This window comes from Cygnus atratus, chromosome 13 (genome assembly GCF_013377495.2).
Source record: "Cygnus atratus isolate AKBS03 ecotype Queensland, Australia chromosome 13, CAtr_DNAZoo_HiC_assembly, whole genome shotgun sequence".
Classification (NCBI taxonomy): Eukaryota; Metazoa; Chordata; class Aves; order Anseriformes; family Anatidae; genus Cygnus; species Cygnus atratus.
In genome coordinates this window covers 10,865,464-10,886,690 of record NC_066374.1, presented here as the reverse complement: position 1 = coordinate 10,886,690, position 21,227 = coordinate 10,865,464, and the positions used below count along the sequence as shown (strand labels likewise).

General features: G+C 41.9%; 2 protein-coding genes across 3 annotated transcripts; one reads left to right on the top strand and one right to left on the bottom strand.

Moving 5' to 3' along the window:
* Positions 1 to 518: 518 nt before the first annotated feature.
* On the bottom strand, positions 519 to 10,957 carry DNAAF6 (dynein axonemal assembly factor 6). Of its 2 annotated transcripts, XM_035541676.2 has the most exons (7): positions 10,816 to 10,957; positions 9,775 to 9,881; positions 7,993 to 8,056; positions 6,426 to 6,531; positions 4,433 to 4,529; positions 3,568 to 3,653; positions 519 to 1,230 (listed from the first exon to the last, which is right to left on the bottom strand). In XM_035541676.2, exons 2-7 carry the CDS (start codon positions 9,871 to 9,873, stop codon positions 1,101 to 1,103), a joined length of 582 nt encoding a protein of 193 aa, XP_035397569.1. In that variant the 5' UTR covers positions 9,874 to 9,881; positions 10,816 to 10,957; the 3' UTR covers positions 519 to 1,100. The 2 variants fall into 2 exon arrangements, with proteins under 2 accessions (XP_035397569.1, XP_050569337.1); XM_050713380.1 differs by lacking the exon at positions 10,816 to 10,957 and having other exon boundaries at positions 9,775 to 9,929.
* On the top strand, positions 10,358 to 20,952 carry NUP62CL (nucleoporin 62 C-terminal like). The gene is made up of 12 exons (XM_035541675.2): positions 10,358 to 10,744; positions 11,461 to 11,864; positions 12,560 to 12,670; positions 13,104 to 13,232; positions 14,288 to 14,383; positions 15,483 to 15,585; positions 15,727 to 15,871; positions 16,190 to 16,239; positions 16,359 to 16,493; positions 17,164 to 17,275; positions 18,068 to 18,134; positions 20,744 to 20,952. The coding sequence occupies exons 1-12, from the start codon at positions 10,467 to 10,469 to the stop codon at positions 20,833 to 20,835; spliced, it is 1,722 nt and encodes a 573-aa protein (XP_035397568.1). The 5' UTR covers positions 10,358 to 10,466; the 3' UTR covers positions 20,836 to 20,952.
* The last annotated feature ends 275 nt before the right edge of the window (positions 20,953 to 21,227 follow it).

Sequence of the window (21,227 nt, the reverse complement as noted above, 5' to 3'; positions counted from 1 at the left end):
CACAAATATAGCTGCATAGATACTATCCACAATCTAGCTAGTCTTTATTTATTTATTTATTTATTTATTTTTATGCCAGGCAAATTCAGGACCCAATCTATTTTGTCATTAAAGTGATTACAAGATTTTAGTTAAGCGTGCTTAAATTCCATCAAAGTGTAAGTCCTGTTTGTCCTCACCTCTTTGATCATTGAGCAGATATCTTTGCTTGCTGCATGACTAACAATGCTAAGTGAATGTATTTGCCCAGAAGCTGGTAACATCATGGTTACTCGTCTCTGTTGCTCTAGATTAGACCCAAAGGCCAAAAGAAAAGCTCCTGTGCACTTCTGCCCTTTAAGAAAGTGGTACTTTGTTATGCAAAGTTCCTCTCATTCCACGTTTAGGAAGTCTCTCAGGACATAATGCGGAGAAGGCAGAGTGAAAGGTAACTGGAACTGTTCATTAGAGCACATTCTTTTATTAATAGAAATCAGAAGAATAGCTGGAGGGGCAGCAGATGACAATAGATGACATCGAACCACACATTGTCAAAAATTGTTCGAAAGAGCCAAGTTGTTCAGCAACACAGTTGTAGTTGGTTACCTTGTTCTGCCAGGGTAAAGAAGCCTCGGAGGTGTAGATACGGATCCCTGAAGAGCTTTGATTTTCTCACCAAATAGCTAAGAGTGGGTTCTGAACTGGTCCCAGTGCCAGTACTGGAGGCCAAACAAATATCACTTGCAAGTCTTCTAACAGTAACTAAGAACCAGCGTCAATGGCCAGGGCACCATTGTGCTACTTATCAGCCATAACCAAAAAAATACTTTCCCTGGCTTACAGAATTTGTAATCTCCTATCTTCTAGTTCACAGAGCCTGTAACAGACTGAAGGAAGCAGAATACTAACCAGATCAGTGCAAGAGCCAGACAGCTCCAGCTTACAGAACCTATGGGTGCTATAAATAAGTCTTTTTTCCTCCCGACCTACTGAATTTATCCAAGGATGTTCCCCTTGGACTGTTCAAGGGGAACAATCTCCTATTTCAGGACCACTTAGATTTTGAGAAGACTTCAAATTTAGAGATTACTGTTTGAAAACTTTCTCCACTTCTCTATCCGTCAGGCAAAATTGATGAAATCAAACTCCCTTGTCATCCTCAAGGTGACTTCTAAGATCTCCTCCTCAGAGAGGAAACGAGCTTTACCATTCTTGCTGTCTACGGGGCAAGGGAGATGCAGCAGCAGCTTCCTGTAAAAGAGGACACTGAGTTTTAATGTTCCAAACTATGTGAGCAATTAAGATGACACTGAAAGTTACTCTTGCAATTCACCGATCAGTATACCAAGGAAAGTCCATTCAGTATATCCTTCTCATGATAGATTGTGGAGTACCTGCAATACTTGATGCACAGCTATACAGGCCCTGGAATATTTCCAACGCTTCCTTTCTTTTCTCTGTGGCTACGACAAAAGCTTCCAATGATGGATTGTGAGCTCTCTCCACTGTTCTTGCTTATACACAATGCTGCATTTTAAATGCAGATGAAGAGCTGCATTGATAACGCTCTCCTGGTGGTAAAAATCTGAATAATGCCTAAAGCCTGAAAGTGTCTTTAGGAGCTTGTCTTATAAGAAATAACTAGCACAGCTGGAGATTCTGGACAGTCCAGTTTCACAAAAGATATATCTACAGTGCAAAACACAGTTACAAGAGCGAACAGAGTTGTAAAGCTGTTGAAATTCTTTTTTGTAACCTACATTGAAGATTAATTCAGTGATCCCCTACCTTTGGCTCAGGCCCATACTACACAAAGGTTAGATATTTGACTCAGGGGTTATTTGACATTCCCTTGCTATGGCAGACATTCCTGGAATGTCTGACAATACTTCTGGTTTATCTCCTCATGAGGATGTCTAGGTCTGGACTCCTTCAACTCTAATAATAGTTCAAGCTTACTTGCTCATGCAGAATTTGGACTCTTTCCTCTTTATCACAGGCTTATCTATTAACGATATGAATGATTGGCCAGTCTTTAACCTCCACTGATTTGATAGTGCAAAAGAGAAACAAGTAGACCTTAGAATAAAGAAATTTGCCCAGCCAAACACTATAAAGCCCTACAAGACAACATGGTAGCCTGGATAGGGGTTACTTCAAACTGGGGTTTAAAATCCTGGTGACTCTTCCAGACCTTTTCATCTGTGTAACAGCAGCCATAGATGAAAGCAGCACATTCCAAACATCTTTGCATCCCACCTACTGAAGGCAACAAGTTGTTATAATTTGGAAAAGTCCTTAAAATCAGCTGGGCTTAGAATCAACCCTAGGACTACAGAATTGGAAACAATTCCTTTGAGCTTTCCCATACATCTGTGAGATCACAATGTTTTTTGGTATGGAGAACTTGAAATCTTATTTGTTTCTTTCATACTGAGAAGATTTGCACTTAAATTTACAAAGGCAGCACTGGCTCAGGCTGTACCCAAGCAACCATTAGATTTACAACAAACTTTGATTTGCTAGGCTTGTGACAGCTGGATACTAAGATAATGGCAGATCTGAGTCACCAAAAAGACAGAATTGCAAAAGAAAAAGGAAGCTGAAGCTTTCCTACATCTGCAGTATTGCATTAAGCTACCTCTTTTAGTAACTACAGGTCATGCTAGTTATTAGCTGGACAATTATTCCTCCTGCTTTACCTGTTTCAGAGCCAGAACTTTCAAGCATTCTTTTAGTACTGTTGCATCTTCAGGTTAAATTCATGCAAGGGGTAACCGATTCAGGCTGGTTTTGTCCGTGAGAAAAGTGACTTTTCTGCAGTTAGTTCTCTAGGGAGAGAATTTATTCTGGCCTTAATCTATGGTGCACACCTTGAACTGATTTGCAGGAAGCTATTCACATATGAATCTTCCCACATCCTATTCAGTGCAGAAAGGTGCAGGTAGAGGGTCGAGCTTTCTTATGAAAACACTTTATTGTGAAGAATTTAGAGCAGAACAGACATGGCAATTACCTGTGCATCTCAGGCAGAGCAATTGCACAGATGGAAATATGGAGGAAGATTGTGAGAAGCCTGAGTATAAGTCAGTCAGTTTGTTATCTTCATAGTTTTGAAATAGCTAGTCCTGTAACAAACTCAAAGGGTATCTCTTCAGGGAAACCTTGCACCACTTCCATGTCTGCATCCATGCCTAGTTATGTCCAGAGTTTCAACACCTGAAAGTGTCTGCACATTTCTGAGCACCTTCAGTTGTTCATTTGTACAAATTAGTATTTAAAAAGCTAATTCCCAAGAAGTCCTTAAAGACTGGGCAGTTTTTTTGCCAGACATTTTGGGCCCTGGAAGCCCTACTGCTTAGATAACCAAAAATCTGTTTTAAAACTATTTTTGCTTGAATAGTATCACAGATTTAAAGCTAGCAAACTATAGACATAAGGGTGAAATATAGTTGTTTATTTCTTCTGTGTAATTAATAATCCCATCTTTGTCTCTACCTTTGATTTCCAGCATTCTCTGGAAGGCTTGGTTAATCTTCCTTTCAAATAATATATTACTTGTACTTCTATCAATTATGTTTCACTTACTTTTGGGGAGTTCGAAGGTCAAGAACCTTGTCCTGGATATCTAATGTGATGTCTGAGACCTTTGTCTCCGGCAGCTTGATTTTAATCTGAAATGACAGCCAGAGGCAAAACTGTGATTAGAAATATAGACCTACAAGCCATAAAATACACCATCTCCATGAACATTTTGATGCTAGTGTCAGAGCAACATTCTGAGTAGGTAATATGTATTAGAGAAAATATGACAAAGCGATAATTGTTTTCAATAGCTTAGTGATGTGTGTTGATACCTTAATTTTCTACAAAATCCTGGGCTGATAGTATACTTGGCAGGTATTCTTTACCCACCAAAAGCCCCTGGATTTGTGTATTCCAAGGACAGCTTGCTTCAGCGAGAAAAATTGCACAGCAGTTATACCAGTCATGAAGTTCAGAAAGCAGGGAAGTCTTTGATCATATAATAATGGGACAGAATCTGTTCCCTGTAACTTGAAAAACTGTCAGTACTGTAGCATTGTGCTAACGCACACACGGTAATAAATGCAGACAGATGAAAACTCTCAGTCCCTCTCCACCCCAAAACTGTGTCCATGATGAAAACTCATTTTAGAGTTACTTTCATTTCCCTCTAGTCTGTGTGGCACACACTTTAGCACAGATTCTCTCGGACACACTAGGTCCTTGAGGAGATATACATGAGTTCCTCAGGTTAGCAAATGTAAATATCTACAGATGCTTAGATAACTGTAAGAAAATCCTACAGGAAGCCAAAGACAGCCATACAGCGTGGTGTTTACATTCTCTCTCTCAAGAAGAAGGACAGACTGAAGACAAGTCTTCAGAGAAAGGGCACAAGGAAAGGATGGGAGATACAGGTTTAGCTCACCACCATATCTTCACAGCAGGCTGTGGAAGGGTCTTTCCTGCTCATCCCAAAGAAGACATCTTCTGTTCCCACCTGCTGTTTGAATAAAATCTCATACCTGAAAGAGAGAAGTAGTTGCCTAATACCAGAGAAGAGGCAGGAAACCAAAGGAGATTGTATTTCTCCGGGGACCATAAACCTTTGTATGAATGCTGATATCCTTATCACATTTCCTCCTACTTTTCAGTCTCCCTTCAAGCCTTCAAGCCAACCGCACTGGAATTCTGTCCAGAGTCATGACAGAGTTAGCTACAAGACATGTGAAGAACATTCACTCCATCTTTTAGGATTGTCACTTTGCTGTCTCTACTTAACTAACCAGCCTTTGCAGGATCATGGAACAGAAAATGCATTCCAAGTGAAAATGATACTTATCAACTAGTCAAAACCCAAAAACTCTTGAGAAAAGGCTTTGAAAAGGATGCTGTCACAATTACACGTGTTCTGTTCTGTCATTCAGCCTATTCTTGCAGCCCGAGAACACCACTGTTATCTTGTCTAATTTTAATTGCTTTGCATTTGGCCAACATCGATTTTCTTCCCCTCAAAATCAATTTGTTTAATTTAGAACCCTACAAAATCTAGAATCACATGTTCCCTTCCACTTGATATTTAATGAATGAGGAAATGCAAACTAAAAGAATGTATTTAGAACATATTACTCCTGCTAAATTGAGCAAAATAAATGGAGTCGCTTCTCAAAGCTGTTGGAAAAAGTGTATGGAAAGTCTTTTTCACATCTCCAGTGTTCATGTGCATATGTAATAATTCCTAAGTCAATGAGAAATCTGTCTAACCACTCTGGATGCACCTCTAACCATCAGTTTTCCTTTTGGGCCTTTTTCCATGATTTAATTTGATCAACTATTACAAAGTTTTATATTCTCTTCTCATCTGCGCAACACAGGACAATTACTTGAGGCTAGAGAAAGACCACACTTTACCCAGCAGAGAGGGGAAGGTCAAAAATAGCATGAGAAAAGCCTCTGTTGTGCCCCCAGACAAAGAAAACATGTTCTGTACCTCACAGGTGACAGTTTCAAGAACAAGCACACAACAGTATGTAAGGATGCAGCTGAAAGCCAAACCATTTTTGGAAATGCTGAGCCTAACTTCAGACTGGGCTCAGTCCAGTTTTTATATCAGGAAATTGAAAAAATAATGGCATGACTTATGTGCAGAGAAAAGTGATGATTCTGGACTACGATCTCGTGTGCAATAGGCAGCTTCCTGGATTTCAGTGCATCTGTTCTGACATCTCAAACTCTGGCATAGTGCATCAGAACACAATGATTATAAATTCAAAGTCTTCTTTGTGAATTACTTGACCCTGAAGGCTTTCTGACCTCTACAAACTGCAGCATAACTTGCCTCACTATCTATTTCAAAAACATTGTATTTCTATGACCAAAGGAAAAGACTGGTTTTAGGCTGTCCCTTGACAGACTATGATTGAGTAACAAGATTTTAAAAAGTTTAAAACTGCCTGCATGTAGCCTTCCTTCCTACTGTAGTATTTGTCTCTGAAGAGTTTAATTATTTGAAATATAAACATGAGTTTTAGTATTTTATGAATTTGAGAATGAAAAATGAACATGTTTCAGTTGCAGCAGGAAGAGCCAGGTATTTCACACAAACTTGGCATGTTTCAAAGATAGTAAATCACTTTGCTGGTCTCCTTCCCCTCCTAATCCCATTTGGTACAAGTATCTGACACTGCAAATAATCTTATGACAGCAAAAACCAACTCTACATTTCTGTTACGAGATCAGAAGGCTTCCAAGGGAGAAGTTAAAATCCTTCCTCGCTTGTTGCTTTAGCGGAAACACTGATATCATTCCTTTGCCCTTTCATGACTAGCTTTTCAGACTGCTATTTTTCACTCACATTGAAGTTAACTCATTTTTCCAATGAAATTATGTAAAACCCATGCACGCCGTCTCAACTGACTTACTCTGGCTGTTCTCTAGGATCCCAGGTATCATCAAATTCAGATCCTTCTGGGACCTCCTCCGTATTCCAAATAGTTTTCTTGTTTTCAGATTTCACTTCAGAAGTACCTGTAAGTGATGAGAAAAATCACACTGTCATGTTTTATAGAATGTCTGTTTCTCTAGGTTTTCAGCAAACTTTCATTTTTCTAGACTTAAGAAAAATCTTTGTATCAAAAAAAAACCATTATAATTACTGATTACAGTCTCCTTCCCCTTGATATGATATGAATCAGAATTTGCAGAGGGAGGATGTTTTCTATTCTATTCCCTTAAATCTCCTTCACTCAACCTCTGTGTCAAGGAAATTGTCCTATCAGGCATGAAATATCTAGTCCTTCAAAATGTGTAGAAGTATGAAGTATTAATCTTTCCCCATGCCCCTGACGTGAGATTTTAAGTGAGCAGAGTCATTTACAAAAGGATCTCTTCCTCACATATAAACCCAGTTCTTCCCATTAACTATTGAGCACAGCACAGATAAGGTACCGAAGACTCATGAAAGTCCATGGGAAGAATAACATGGTTTATACCTATTCCACAACGAAAAATACATTTTCTAGTTAGCTGGTAAATCTGCAACCTGGAGGTTTTTATAGTAAAATCTCTGGTTATTTCTGGATTCCAAGCAAAAACAGTTGGTTGCATTTACGACAGTTCCTTTCCTGTTAATTTCATCCCGGTCCTTCTTAAACTGTCTTACGGGTCTAAGCTGTCCAATTATGTGACACTGTCAGTCCCAGGAAGAACTTCACATTAACTTTGCTAAGACTAGACTTGACTTCTTTTCTCTCCTGAGTACAATTCAAGGTGTTGACACAAATTTATGAACCTTCAGGGTATTTGTTTTCATTGTCCGAGAGTCTGCCTTTCTATAGGATGCCAGAACACCTGGAGTCAGATAGCGAATTTAGTTGAACTGGGTTTCAAGGCAAAGAACAAGGTGCAGTAAGGAAAAAACTGAAAAACAGCTTTCGGTTTGTTGAGGGCAGCCCTGAACAAAGCTTATTTTTCATCTCACGTGTTGTCTAAATAGGGTTGTGAAACTTTTGGGAGTAACAACATGTCTGTGTTTCATGGTATATTTCACAACTCTTTAACACTACAAGCACAGACTCAGTTCCATGCAGTTTACTCCATGAAGATCTTTAGGATGAGTACTGAAAGTCCATCTTCCGTGTTTGCTCTAAGTAAGAAATAACAATTCCATGAGAGTGCTTATTTGGAGCCTTTTGCTGCTCGGTTATGACTCACCCCCCCCAGCCCATGACCAGGCTGCATTCTCTACTCAGGTTATTATCACCACTTGCGGCTGGTACCCTCTAGAGTTACCCTTTCTGCTGCTCTTTGTACGCTTTGTGGTTAAGTTTTCAGGAAAATGAGAATTTTAGCGTAACCAAAATGCAGTGCTATTTCCATCTCTAAAGTCCACCCACTTACTGAAGCAAACTATTTGTGGTAATTTACTGCAGCTGTTACAGTCTGCTAACACACAACTGAACGCTAAGACATACAAACACTCCTTCTTACCAGAGGTCTCTTTCTTTACTGGTCCAATGCTACCAGGAGTCATAGCACTAACAGAACAGCGTGGCTGCAAAAAAAGCCAAATTGAACTCCAGTTAATTTTCATAGACAGCAGCCCCATAACAATGAGTATGTATGGCAGTAAGTATAACATTATCTGAGGTCAAGTAAATCACTGCTAGAAAAAAAAAAAAGAATTCTCCCAGTTTCAAGCCTGAATCACCGAACATGCCCTCTTACTCTCACTTTGCGGAGAGGAGCTTTGATAACTAACTGGGTTTAGACAGGACTCCCAAAAGTAGCGTTAAAGCCAGATGTGCTTCTTGAGCATTAGTTTCTATGGCATTTTGACAAAATTGTCTTGCTTTGCCTGCCATGAAAATATTGAGTGAAAGCAAGGGGGCTACATGCAAATCCCAACATAGCATTTAGATTCCTTTTAACAGTAGAGATCATATGAGGCAACAACATTTTCCTCTAATTATGAATCAATTTAGTGTTAATAGGCCAATGTGAGGCATATCTATACATAGAGAAATTCCTTGGTTTGATAAAAAGTGCCTCATATGCACAGAACATTAAATTAAATCAAAATAAAGATTTCAAATTACCCAGATTGACTCAGACTTAATTGACATCACTTGTGGCAATTTTCCATTTCTGCCTCTGAAGTGTCATTCATTTTATTAATAAGATGTAAACAAATTCTTTTAAAATCAGGATGTTTACTGCAAAGATGTACAGCAGTAATGCTAGCTTTAGAAATCAAGCATTAAAGAGCTGAAGTGTAGCTAGAGTATGATGGACCACATCTATCATCTACTGAAAGAAACTTCAAGAGATGCATCTCTTTTCCCCCAAACAGTCCCATTGCCACTACTAGTGCACAACTGCTGGGTCAGCCAGCTGGCTCCTGGAAGAACTGATGCCACAGAGGAGCACTAAGACTTTTGCCAATTTTTGTTATTCGTGTCGCCATACAACTTGTTGAAAATCCTCAGACTTGCCAAAGTTTTGAGCTTTCACTGAGGCCGTGCACATTGTGATTGGTGGTACCCGTGGTCTTCCCTGCGCATGACAGACCTAGGTATTTCTCCCCAGCACATATACATGCCTAAATTAAAGCAGCAGTTGTATATTGCAGGAGAAACAGACATTTTTCCAAAATATGTGATTTTCTTCTAGTCCTGAGGTGAACCAATAAAAAAGAATAGAGATATTTCTCTCATTAACCGTTCAGATCTTTCATCTTAGCATGGTTACTCACTCTACCATATTCTATCATCTCCAACATACCTACTGTACTTCAGTGATCAGTTATCTCTACAGTTCTCAGATGTCTGATACAGATTTAATGCATTTAGTTGCCTCTGGATGTTTTAGTCTTTATGCAGAAATTGAGAAGCAACTTTTTTTTTTTCTTCATATGAAATCCTAACCGTAATTGCCTTCACCTCTAACAGACTTCAGGGAAAAGTAGGTGGAAATCTAAGTAACTATAGGTCTCTCAAGTACGTGTTCTCATTTCCTTTAGGATGAAAGAAGTGAATATCCCTCCCATTCTCTGGTCACAATCTCTCCTCATACTCCTGGGACAGCATCTTCCTTCAAGAGCATATTATGTTAAAAATATCTCCTATCTGTTTCAGTCGCTCCAAAACCTTCTAAGGTTTTAATTCTCTTTTTACTCAGACTGGGAAAAAAGGGATTTGCATCTCCGTAGCTAACACGGATCGGCTGCGGTGCAACAGGTGGAAGAGGCACCAGTTCTCGTGACAGACTCACCCCTTGGTCGTCATCATCATCATCATCGTCAGGTGCATCACTGAGCAGTTTGGCGAGGGCCTGCAGGGACGAGGCTGAGGACATACAGTCCAAGTCCATAGCTGCTGCTGTAGGCAGAGAAAACCAGGGGTCAGAGACGGAAGGAGCAGCGCTTTGTTCTGTACTGTCACTCCTCGGGGGCTTTATGTTCTAGGGGCATTGCTCTTGATTTAAATATTGTGTGTGTCAATACATGCATAAGGGGACCCGATCTTTTTTATGAGGGACCCAAACTGCAGGTTTTTGCCCCCAAAAGGCTCTCTGGCTGCAGAGAACAGGGAGCGGCCCGGGCCGCGCCCGGCAGCACCTCACGGCCCCCCGCGCTGAGGCCAGCACTGCGCCCCCGGCCCCGCGTCCCCGTCGCCATAGCAACCGCTCTCCAGCTCCTCCCCGCTTCTTCCAGCCAGCCAATCCGGCGTGGCGACTCAGGAGCGACGGCAGGCTCAGCCAGTAGAGAATGAAGGCGGTGAAAAGCTGGGTGGCGATTGGGAGGCTGGGCGAGAGGGGCGGGAGCAGGGACTTGAAAGCCGCCGGGCGCGTGCGCGGAGCGCGTCATCAGCGCGCGCGGCGGGGCCTGGCCGCCGGTGGGTGCTGCGGGCGGGCTCCGTGACGGGGCCGGGGGAGGCCGCGGGTCCCGCCCGGGCCGCTCCGCCATGAACCAGTTCAGCTTCGGCTCGGCCTCGGCCGGCGGCGGCGGCGGCTTCACGTTCGGCACGCCGAAGACCGCCGCCACCACGACGGCCGCCGGCTTCTCCTTCACGCCCGCCCCGTCGGGGGGCTTCAGCTTCGGCAGCGCGGCGCCGACGCCCGCCAGCAGCCAGCCCGCGGCGCTCTTCTCCTTCAGCACGCCCGCCACCACCGCGCCGCCCGCAGGCTTCAGCTTCGGGACGCCTGCCGCCGCCGCGCCGGCAGCCAGCGTGTTCCCAGTGGGGTGAGCGGCGCTCCCGGGGGCGGGGGGGCCCCCAGCGGTCGCTTTGGTGCTCCGGGATCCGCCGCGCTTACCGCGAGCGGCGAGGCCTGCCTGCTGCTTGTCAGTACCGCTGCCCGGAGCTGGCTTTAAGAGCTGCTCGTTCTGTAATTCACCCTGCCGTTGAGTTGTGGGAAAGAGGGCTAAGGGCTTCAATTATGAATAGAAAACGTCTTTTGTGATCCGTATCTGAAGCGTTGAGTCCCCCCCTTGCTCAGGTGGGGCTGTTTTCTCCTGAAAGTGACTGCCGAGCTTTGAAATGTTTCTTCCGATTTGTTGTTTCGGAAGCCTGCTACGTCACAGCGGAGGGAAGGGAGCTCAACTTGGGGCTAGTTGTGATGCGTAATTAAAAGAACAGGCTTGTGTGGAGGAAGTGGAAAAGACGCTTAAAAGCTGAGAGAATAAACAGCTTTATTACGCTGCTGTAAATGTCTTATAGCGTATTGATAGGCAGAAGTAATTAAGGGGGTGTCAATATAAGGAGACTTAACAGTATTGCAGTTGACAGGACTTATAATACAGTCTTTGTCAAAACAGAAATATGATCCTGGTAGAGCGCCTGTCATTTTCAAAGATGCTTTCTGTTGTTTTGTCAGCAAATGGTCCGTAAGAGAGCTGACTCAGTATTCACTGGATGTGTCTTAAACAGACTGACTCACTACTTTTTTTTTCTTTTGTAGGGGAAATGCACCCAAATTGAACTTTGGAAGCAGTAGCACAACTCAGGCTACTGGAATCACAGGGGGGTTTGGGTTTGGTAGCTCTGTACCAACCAGCACACCCTCGAGTCAAGCAGCAGCCCCTGCTGGCTTCGTGTTTGGAGCTGCCGCCGCCGCCACCACCACGACGACAACCACCACCACTCAGTCTGGGACAACCGGAGGCTTTACTTTCGCTAGCGGTACCACGACCCAGGCGGGAACAACCGGCTTCAACATCGGTGCTGCAAGCACCACGACTCCGCAAGCAGCGCCCGCGGGGCTGACCTTTGGAGCAGCACCTGCTGCTGCGGCCACCACTGCGGCCGCCTTAGGAACCACAACCCAGCCTGCAGCCCCCTTCAGCCTTGGGACACAGTCCTCGGGTGAGTGCCTGGGCTTGAAACGTGAGCTGTCTTTGGCGGAGTTTGTATGTGTAAGTGAACTAATGAGCCTGCCTCTTGGCTAACAGTGTGGCTAGCAAAGTATCTATGGAGAAGTTGCTCAGAATGGCACCTTGCTCTGGCTTTGACAGTATGTCTGGGCTGTTGTGGGTAGGGCTTGAGTGCCATGGATACAGGCTTCTAAGCTGAGTGGTGTTTTACAAGTATTACTTACGTGATGGGTTTGAAAAGCGAGGCTGAAATAATATTAAAAGGGTGTGTAGAGGTGCCAGCTCTCTTTGAAGCCTTATAAAAAATGTTTTTGGTGGCTTTCCTAATGTGAGGGGAAAGGGCTCGAAGCAGTGGGGAAGGAGTGCTGCGGGGTGTGCACGAGCCTGTTTGCTTCTGTAGAATTGGCAGAAATTCAGTTTGCAGCTTTTGATTTACTTGGTGATAGTTCAGGCCTCTGAAGGAAGATCTGGGGTTAGGATGATGTTCATCTGCATTAAATCATTTGTTAAAGCCTTTTAAGTAATCTTCCTAGCTCTACTTCATTTGCTGGATAATGCAGAGTATTCGTTACATTAAATGTTAATGTTTTGCTTAAACTGTTACTTCTGCTGACTTGAATACTGTGATCAGTTTCTCTGTAGTAAGAGGTTCATCTTTCCTTTTCTATGTATCCTGTTTTGTTCCAGGTCTAAACTTTGGATCGTTGACTTCAACAGCAGCCACTAGTGCACCGACGGCAACTCTGACTGCTACTACCAGCCAGGGACCCACTCTGTCCTTTGGAAACAAACTGGGAGGTAGGAATAGATTTTAGGAAATGATTACTCAAACTCGGTGAATCTGTTGCCCTTCTGGGTATAGTTTTCTAAACTGGCTTCTGGAGGTGGTCTGGAACTGTTACTGTGAGTTTGCAATGGCATCAGTACTCTGTGAAAGCTCATTGAATGTAGTTACAAAGCTTGATTAGTGTGCTGTATTGTGTCCCGTGCAACATTCTGTTCTGCACATCTTTCTGGAGTGTAATGGAAGGGAACTACAAGTTTAAAGGGTACATTGGAAAAGAGAAAATTGAAGCAGAACACAGGAAAAATAATTTAAAATTCTCTTGTACCCATGCAAAAGATGGTGTAATTAGGCAAATTTGTGTCCCACTCGTAGCGTGGTTCTTCTGAAATGTGTGAAAGCCCCAAGGGCTCTGCTTGTACAAAACCTCCACTTTTCTGTTTGTAGTAACATCCACAGCTTCCACAACGGCGGCTACCACCACAGCTTCCCTTCTTGGTTCAACGGGCCCTACTTTGTTTGCATCTATAGCAAGTTCTTCAGCACCGACCTCATCTACCACCACAGGCCTCTCACGTGAGTCACAGTATGCAGATCTGGTGTGTTGGGGGAATAAATGACTAGCATTTATTGATGAGGTGCTGTCTGTCTGTAGCGAAGCATCAGTTGCTGAGATAATACGGGACAAGGCTCTTCTTGCTGCTTGGTGCCTTCCCTCTTTAAATTGTGGCAAAACTTCTTCAGTAGCAAGGCACAGAAAATTTTGTACAAAATAAAGCACGCTTTAGACTCAGTGGGCAAAGCAGCAAGTGGGAATTTAATCTGTATGTGAATTTTTGTCTGCGTAATACCACAGCTGAGCTTTCTGGTGATGCTGCCGTTTTCCCAGACCAGTGCCTTGAATCTGGTTACATCTGCTTTTGAGTCTTGTATTAGGTGCTCACGCTTAAAGAGCAGAGTGGCCTGCGACAGTGGAGGTGCAGTGTGGTAAAAACACACTGTATTCATACAGCTGTACATGTACAAGTTCCTCTGGTAATAATTGACTTGTTTCCTCTTGCAAAATTATTTTTGGCAGGAAATAGTATCTGTTTTCCGACAGCTTCAAGGCAGAAGCTGAAGTTTAAAGTGAGTCCTAACAGCTTCCTTTCTCAACCTGCAAGGACATGTTAACACTTTGGTTTCCTTTGATTATGGAGACGAGCTACAGCAAAGGTTAATGTTTACTAGAGTTAATACAACTTTTCCATATGATAATACTGCCTTACACCTAGCTCTGAAAACTTAGATGCTCCCAGGGAGCTTCAGAAGTTTTGTTAGTCGTTATTTTTAATTAATCAGTTGTAGTTTGAGTTAAATGTCAGATAATTCAAAGTAAGAGAAATGGTTGTAGTTTGACAGCTGAGCTAGTAGTTTTCTGTAAGTATCATAAGAACAACAATGCCACTGGCTATTTTATGGCTTCAGCATGCCTCTTTTCATGTGTCTGTATGATCCTCCGTGTAAACAGTGACCATGGCTAATGCAAACAGAAGACCCAGTGAAGGTGGGTGGACAGGCAGGGTGGTTTTTCAAAGGGGAACTGTATTTAATGGGACATGCAAACTCTTAATGTTGTCTTCGGTTCACAGTTGGTGCTCCTTCCACTGGTACAGCTGGTCTTGGAACTTCTGGATTTGGCTTAAAAGCTCCTGGAACAACAGCTGCAGCAACAAGCACAGCCACAAGTAAGTAGATGCTGATAAAAGATGAAGAGAAGGAAGCCTGACTTTCTTCTAGGAGTGGTGTAAAGGCCCATGCTAGTGTAGCAGCACAGCAGTGCTAATTTCTAGTGTCCAGTGACTGAAAGTAACACAATATTTCTTTGTGATCCTCCTTTTCCATATCCACAAGTCCACAGTTACTTATGGCTTCTGAGAGTGCCCACAGCAGGGTGTGCGTGAAGGCCTTCAGGGCTTTGATGTTCTAGTCTGGAGTAAGCAGGTACATTAGCTGCTTCTCCTCTAGCCTGTCTATGTAGATGCAAAATTGCTTTAGATTTCTCTATTTCGGATAGAAGGGAAGGGAGAGGCCAAAGATTTGTGGGGAAAGTTAGGGAGAAATGTTTTATGTTTTGATTCTGCCCTATTAAGCTGTTTTTTCCACATTTTAAGTTTAAAAGCATAGGATTTCACTAGTTTTTCTTCCCAGAAATGTGGTGTTAAGTGCTGCATTGAAATGTTGACACTCGTGAAGATCTGCAGCGCTGCACAGTGTTAGGATTCAGGACTGCGCATCCTTTTCGGGCTGCAGTTACTTGTCAGTGTTCACTGTAACAATATGGATGCTGCTCAGCTCAAGGCATTTCTCAAGCTTGTTTCTAGAGCGACTGAAGAATTTAGTTCAATACCTAAAGTGTTGTATGACTGGCTGGCGGCAGCATCTGATAAATGTTCCTTAGCTTTGTAAAAACAGAAATCAGTCTCCTACAAAGCGCACTATAGCAGCAATGGTTCAGGGCAGGAACTGGATGTGCTGATGGATTTTAGATCTAATATTGAAACAGATTGAGAGGGGTGTTGGCTCTGTTTTTTTGAATAATGCACAGGTTAAGGGCAGATCGTCAGTTCCTCATTTGACTAGATCTAGCAGTCAGGTATTTACAGTCCACTGTTGTTAATTGTGTCAAGATGTGCTTGGTTTCCTTCTTGACACACCCAGGATTTGCTTTTTGTTAAAGGGACATTTGAGCTCATAAAGCATTGCATTAGAATTGTGTATTGGATCTGTTCTCAGTTTGTTACCGGATGTTCTCTTTTGTTGTTTGACCTGAATCTCTTCATTCAGGCACTTCTGCTTCTAGTTTTGCTTTGAATCTTAAGCCATTAACTACAACGGGTGCTATTGGAGCTGTGACTTCTACAACTGCTATAACCACCGCAACAACCAGGTGAGTCTTATTACAACTATTTCCTGACTGGGACAAGAGTCAGTATTAATGCTGGTATCTGGTGGAGGAAGGGGAAACGGGTGTTACCACACTTGGACTTTTTTGATCTTATATTCTGTACTGTCTCACGCTTCCTCTCAGTGCGCCTCCAGTGATGACTTATGCCCAGCTTGAGAGTTTGATAAATAAGTGGAGTCTAGAACTGGAAGATCAAGAGAAACACTTTCTTCATCAAGCTACACAAGTTAATGCCTGGGATCGGACACTGATAGAGAATGGAGAGAAGGTAAGGTGATATCCAGTTTGAACTCATTTTGCTTGCTTAGATTGTTAAAGGCATTGTGCCACATGCAGCAAGCCCTCTGGTAAGACTTTCTGCTTTTAAAAAGGTAAATGTGAAATGCCTTTGAAAAACTCAGTGTCTAGTCTTTATTTTTTTATAGCCAAAACTCCATTAGTAAACTTTTCATCTGTAAACATTTGTGCAACTGTTTTGCTTTTCTAGTAGATATTTTTATGATGATAGCTTTCTCAGTTCCACTCATTTTCTTTTGAGATTACTTTTTGAGTATTCCTGCTATAATTAATTGTCTTCTGCTTACAGATTACTTCATTACACAGAGAAGTAGAGAAAGTGAAGCTTGATCAGAAGAGGTAAGAAACACTTGAGAGAATTTTTTCATTTTTTTGCATCATTTTGCATTGTGTGGAAGTTCTAGAATGTATATAGCCTCTAAGCCTGTTCTAAATTGTAGGTCTTTTTTTCTTTTCAGATTGGATCAGGAGCTAGACTTCATTCTGTCTCAGCAGAAAGAGCTTGAAGACTTGTTGACCCCTCTGGAGGAGTCTGTGAAGGAACAGAGTGGGACTATCTATTTGCAGCATGCAGATGAAGAACGGGAGAGGACGTAAGACAAAAATCTGTTTGAACATGTGCTAAAACAGACTAATATGATGATGATCAATCAATTATAATTGGGATGCATGATAACACAACTATCAATGGCCTTTTTCAAATATGTAATCCACTTTTACGCATGGCAACTTATATTTTATGCATTAGAAATATGAGAATTGCAACTGGAAGCCCCTTAATGAGCATGAAAAGAGCTTTGTTGGATGTTCTAATCAGCTGTCTGGGGAAAGGTTTCTAATTTAGGCTTAATCTCTAAAAATTAATGATTATTCAGTGATAAAAGTGAGAACAGAATGCACTATGTGCAGCTCAAGCTTTCTTCTAAGCATAAGTGTTGAATTTTAGCAAGATAATTAAAGAAGTGTTTTGTTCAAGAGAGAATCTCGAAGAATCTGGACAGGTGGTTCAATTCTGACTGAACCTTCCAGAAAGAGCTCAGCAGTTTTGCATGTCTGTCTCTCTATATCTTATAGAGTGAAATACATCAGGAGTTACTTCATCTGTGTAATAAAATGCCTCTCATGGTGCTCTTCGCATATCTGCTATGCCCTGGTTAAAAGGCACGAATGCTAGTTCTGATTGACTGAAGTTAGTGTGATTGGTCGTAGGTCTGCTGAAGTACACTTTAAATGTTCTGACCTTGGTTCCCATGCGTTTCGCAGCTATAAGTTGGCTGAAAACATAGATGCTCAGTTGAAGCGTATGGCACAAGATCTCAAGGACATCATTGAGCACTTGAATACATCGGGAGGCCCAGCAGACACCAGTGACCCGGTAAATCCAAGCTTGATTTTTTTTTTTAATGCTGGAAAAGAGTCACAGGATATTTAAACAGTGCTAACTCTTCATTTGCTTGCTCTTGGATACTCTGCTTTTAGTTTCAAGCTAGGTAACGTATTTTGTTTCATCTTTCATTTCATTCACTTCTGGTAAGACTTGCATTATAGCACAATGCAAGCCAGCCTGGCTTGCCCACTTAGTCTGTGATTATGGTAGCTTTCAAAGTATCTAATTCTGGTGTGAATTTTTTTCCTCTTTTGGTGTAATATTGCCTAAATAACTAGTTTGAGACCTTTCTTGACTTTTATTCTGCTACCTGCTCCTCCATTTTGTATGAGATGCAGTAGCTGTTGAACTTTCTGTACTACTTTAGTAGAAGACCAGAATTGCTAGCTTCCTGATAGGTATTAAATTGATCTTGTTACTCCTTGCATCTCTTTACTACAAGGCTTTTTTCAGTAAAAATTTCCATTTGGTGGTTCAGACTGAGTTTTTTCCCTTTTTTAACTTCTTCCACCTCAAGACTAAGATTAATGATGTGGTGGATCTTATGGTTGAATTTGGCTAAAACTAAGCCACAGGCATACACTCAGTCTGTTTTCTTGATGTCGAGGAGAAGCAAACTAGCACAGTTGCTGCACGGCAAAAATGACTGCTGTGTTAGTGGAGTTGTATGTGAGAAATATTACTTCTATACTCCGAAGACGGGGACAGGAAGGCTGTCTCTTACTGCTGTTAGTTTTAATGTACTGTAACAAATAGCTCTCACCTTCTCTTTTGATTCAGCTTCAGCAGATCTGTAAAATTTTGAATGCACACATGGATTCATTGCAGTGGATTGACCAGAACTCAGGTGAGAGTTCATCTTGCAGCTTTGGGGGAATGTAAATACGAAGTGTGTAGTGTGTATGCAAGTGTACCTTGGATATAAGTGAGTTCCTGAAGATCACTGAGGAATCTTCTCCTCCTTGTCTTCAATTACATTGTCCCTTCTCTGCTTGAATCCTCTTGATGTGCCTTGAGGGCCTCTGCTGAAAAGTGGTTTGTGATAACAGCTGGTATTTTATAAAAAGTACTATTTGAAATGCATCAATGCAAAGCAGATGATGTGAAGTGTTCCTGGATTCTCCTTAGAAATAAGAAAATGTATGTTTTGAGGAGGGTGGAGATAGGGGAGGTTAGTGTTAGCAGCATTCCCCTGTGAACTGTGGAAAAGCCAAATCAAGGCAGGACTGATCTGCATGTGTTTATCTGCAAGCATGGTAACTGGAGTAATAGTGTGGAAATGTCAAAATAGCAATCGCTTGAGAATTAATGCAGGGCAGAAAACGTGCTCTATAGTGAAAACTTGATAGCGTAGTTACTGTTATTTCATGTTTTGGATTCACTCAACTAATATAATGTGATGCTTTCAGGGCTCAACACTGAAAACAAAACAAACGAACCCTTCTAATAGGGACCGTGTCCTTGTGAGGGGTTCAAGAATTCTGTGGCTTTGCTTTTAACAGATGTCAGCAGCCACAGGAGGGCATTGCAGAATAAAGCAGTGCAGCTCTCACCAGTACCAAATTGTGGCTGGCTGACTGCAGGGCTGTTCACACCTGCTGTAATTCTTGGGTGAAAGCAGGCATGCTAGTAATTTCTTTTTAAATAGCACTGTTGGCTTGCTTAGGTCTGGATTAAATTTGCCTTTTTCTTCTAGAAGACAAATGCTAGCTTTCACATTCCCAACATGCCTTTATCATGAGATCTGGTATAGCTCCTCTGGCACCAGAATGCTGACTCTACAGAATGTTTGAAAAAAGCAATCTGTTTCATTTCAACTTTACTAGAAAGGAGATAATTTTTTCAGTCATTCTATACTAAAGTAATTGTCTTGTCAGTTAATCAGAATTCATTATCTTTACTGATAAATGTGCATTTTCTAAAGAAACAATTCAGCTTCAGTTTATCTTCAAATAAGAAGCAAAAAGCCTAAGAAAATGCAGTTAAATTAATGTATCTGTTTCTGTGGAGTTCTTGGCAAGGAGGAGAATTCCTGTTACTGAAGGGGGAGGAAGATGCAGTTCTGAACATAACCCGCCAAGCAGCTCTTGTCATTAGTAACTTGAGAGTAGGCCTGGGAAAGATCCATTTCTTAACATTCTTCTTTAAATCAAAAACGAATGAACGAAACAACTGAACTCCACAAAAGAGAGACATCTGTTCTATAGGTAGTGTTATCAGTTTTATCAGTTTTATTTCCCATGAAACACCTTCGGGGCTGTCTCACAACAGCCAGTGATCTTTTCTAGGCCGGTGTGTACACAGCGGTTATTAACTTGTCTGATGTGTTCAAGAATTACGTGGAGCTGGGGCACTTTAATCAAACTACTGTTAACTTGTCAGTGTAACAGAAGCTGAACACGAATGGACTTGCTGAACACGGATACAGGGGGATGTTCCTTCCATAAAGTGGCCTCAGTGAAAAGAGGATTTGGACAAAACCTTGTTCTGAAATTTCCTTTTCCTGAGAGGAACAGGAATTCTTTTCTTAGTTACAACCGAGTTCTGAGTTGGGATGGTGAAGCAGACTGTCATTTCATGCCACGATCACTTTTGCACAGTGAATTTTTGAAAACTGACAAACTGCAATGTGGTGTTTAATATGTTACTGGAAGATTCTGGGTTTGGCAAACTCTAAAATTAAAACTTAAACTGGAATATCTCCAAGCCACAGACTGACATAATGCCGTAGCCCTGTTGAATAACTTCTGATAAGCTTTCATGAAATTAAATTAAACATTGCTCTAGCTTGTGCCAAGAATTTTTGTATGTTGCAATGCCTCCTGCATTTAAAGTTGATAGTCAATCAGTAGCTTATGTGCAGATCACTGATTTGGAAATATATATAACAGGTTATCTGTACTGCGACTGCAAGTGATCCGCAGCTCTTCTGTATGATTGCACTCTTTTCTGTATTTACAGTTAAAAGCTTGTTATGGCTGTGTGATATCCTGCAGGAAAATATGTATACACTTCAAACAGATTGACTAACCTGTAATTTGCATAATTCAGAAGTAGTTTAGCATGAGGTGGGCAGGGGAAGTTCCTTTATACAGCAATTACTTCCTTTCAAGCTGCAGACCAGCTTGCAGCTCCTCTTCAGGAGGGGTTTGCTCTGCTCTCTGGTGCTGTGCCCTGAAACTACAAGCTGGCTCAGCAAGAAGTGTCAACAACATGTCAGGTTTTTTTTCTTCTGATTCTGCTTGCTAGTCCCTGCCACAATACTTCTTGGACAACCTTTAAAGGCCGGGGAAGGTTAGCAGTGCTTTGTGTTGTCTTCCTGTTTCACTGTGCACTGTCAAATCCCAGTGAATGTTAAAACTGAAAGTGTTTTTCTCTCTTTCCCCAGGCTTAACTGTGCAGGGTTATATTTTAGGATGATTGTGAAATTGATCACTTTTTTCTTCTTTCCCCCAGCCTTGTTGCAGAGAAAGGTGGAAGAAGTGACAAAGGTTTGTGAGAGCCGCCGCAAGGAGCAAGAGCGCAGTTTTCGGATCACTTTTGATTGAAAGTCTCAAATTGTTAATATAAACCCAATATCCACATAGGAAAGAGGCTGGTGGGGACCTAAGTCTAAACTTGTGCTCTGCTTTTCTTTTTGTTGCAATAAAGCTTTTTACTCCAAAGCTACTCTTTGCAGTGTCTTTAGAATTCACCAACTCTGCTCTGAGAGCCTGCATGAAGTTTGTGCTCAAAGTATATGCTTTTGTTTTGTTTTTTATAGCTGTGTGCAGATTGTTAGATACAAAAATGCTGTGCTTGAGGGATTTGAGCACTGTGGGACTTCACAACTGACCTCTCCAGCTCTGTACTTAATTGTAACTTGAATATTTTCTATCAGAACTTTATGAAATTTATTCAGAGCCTTACAGAGGCGGTTTAATGAACAGCTGTCCTCACA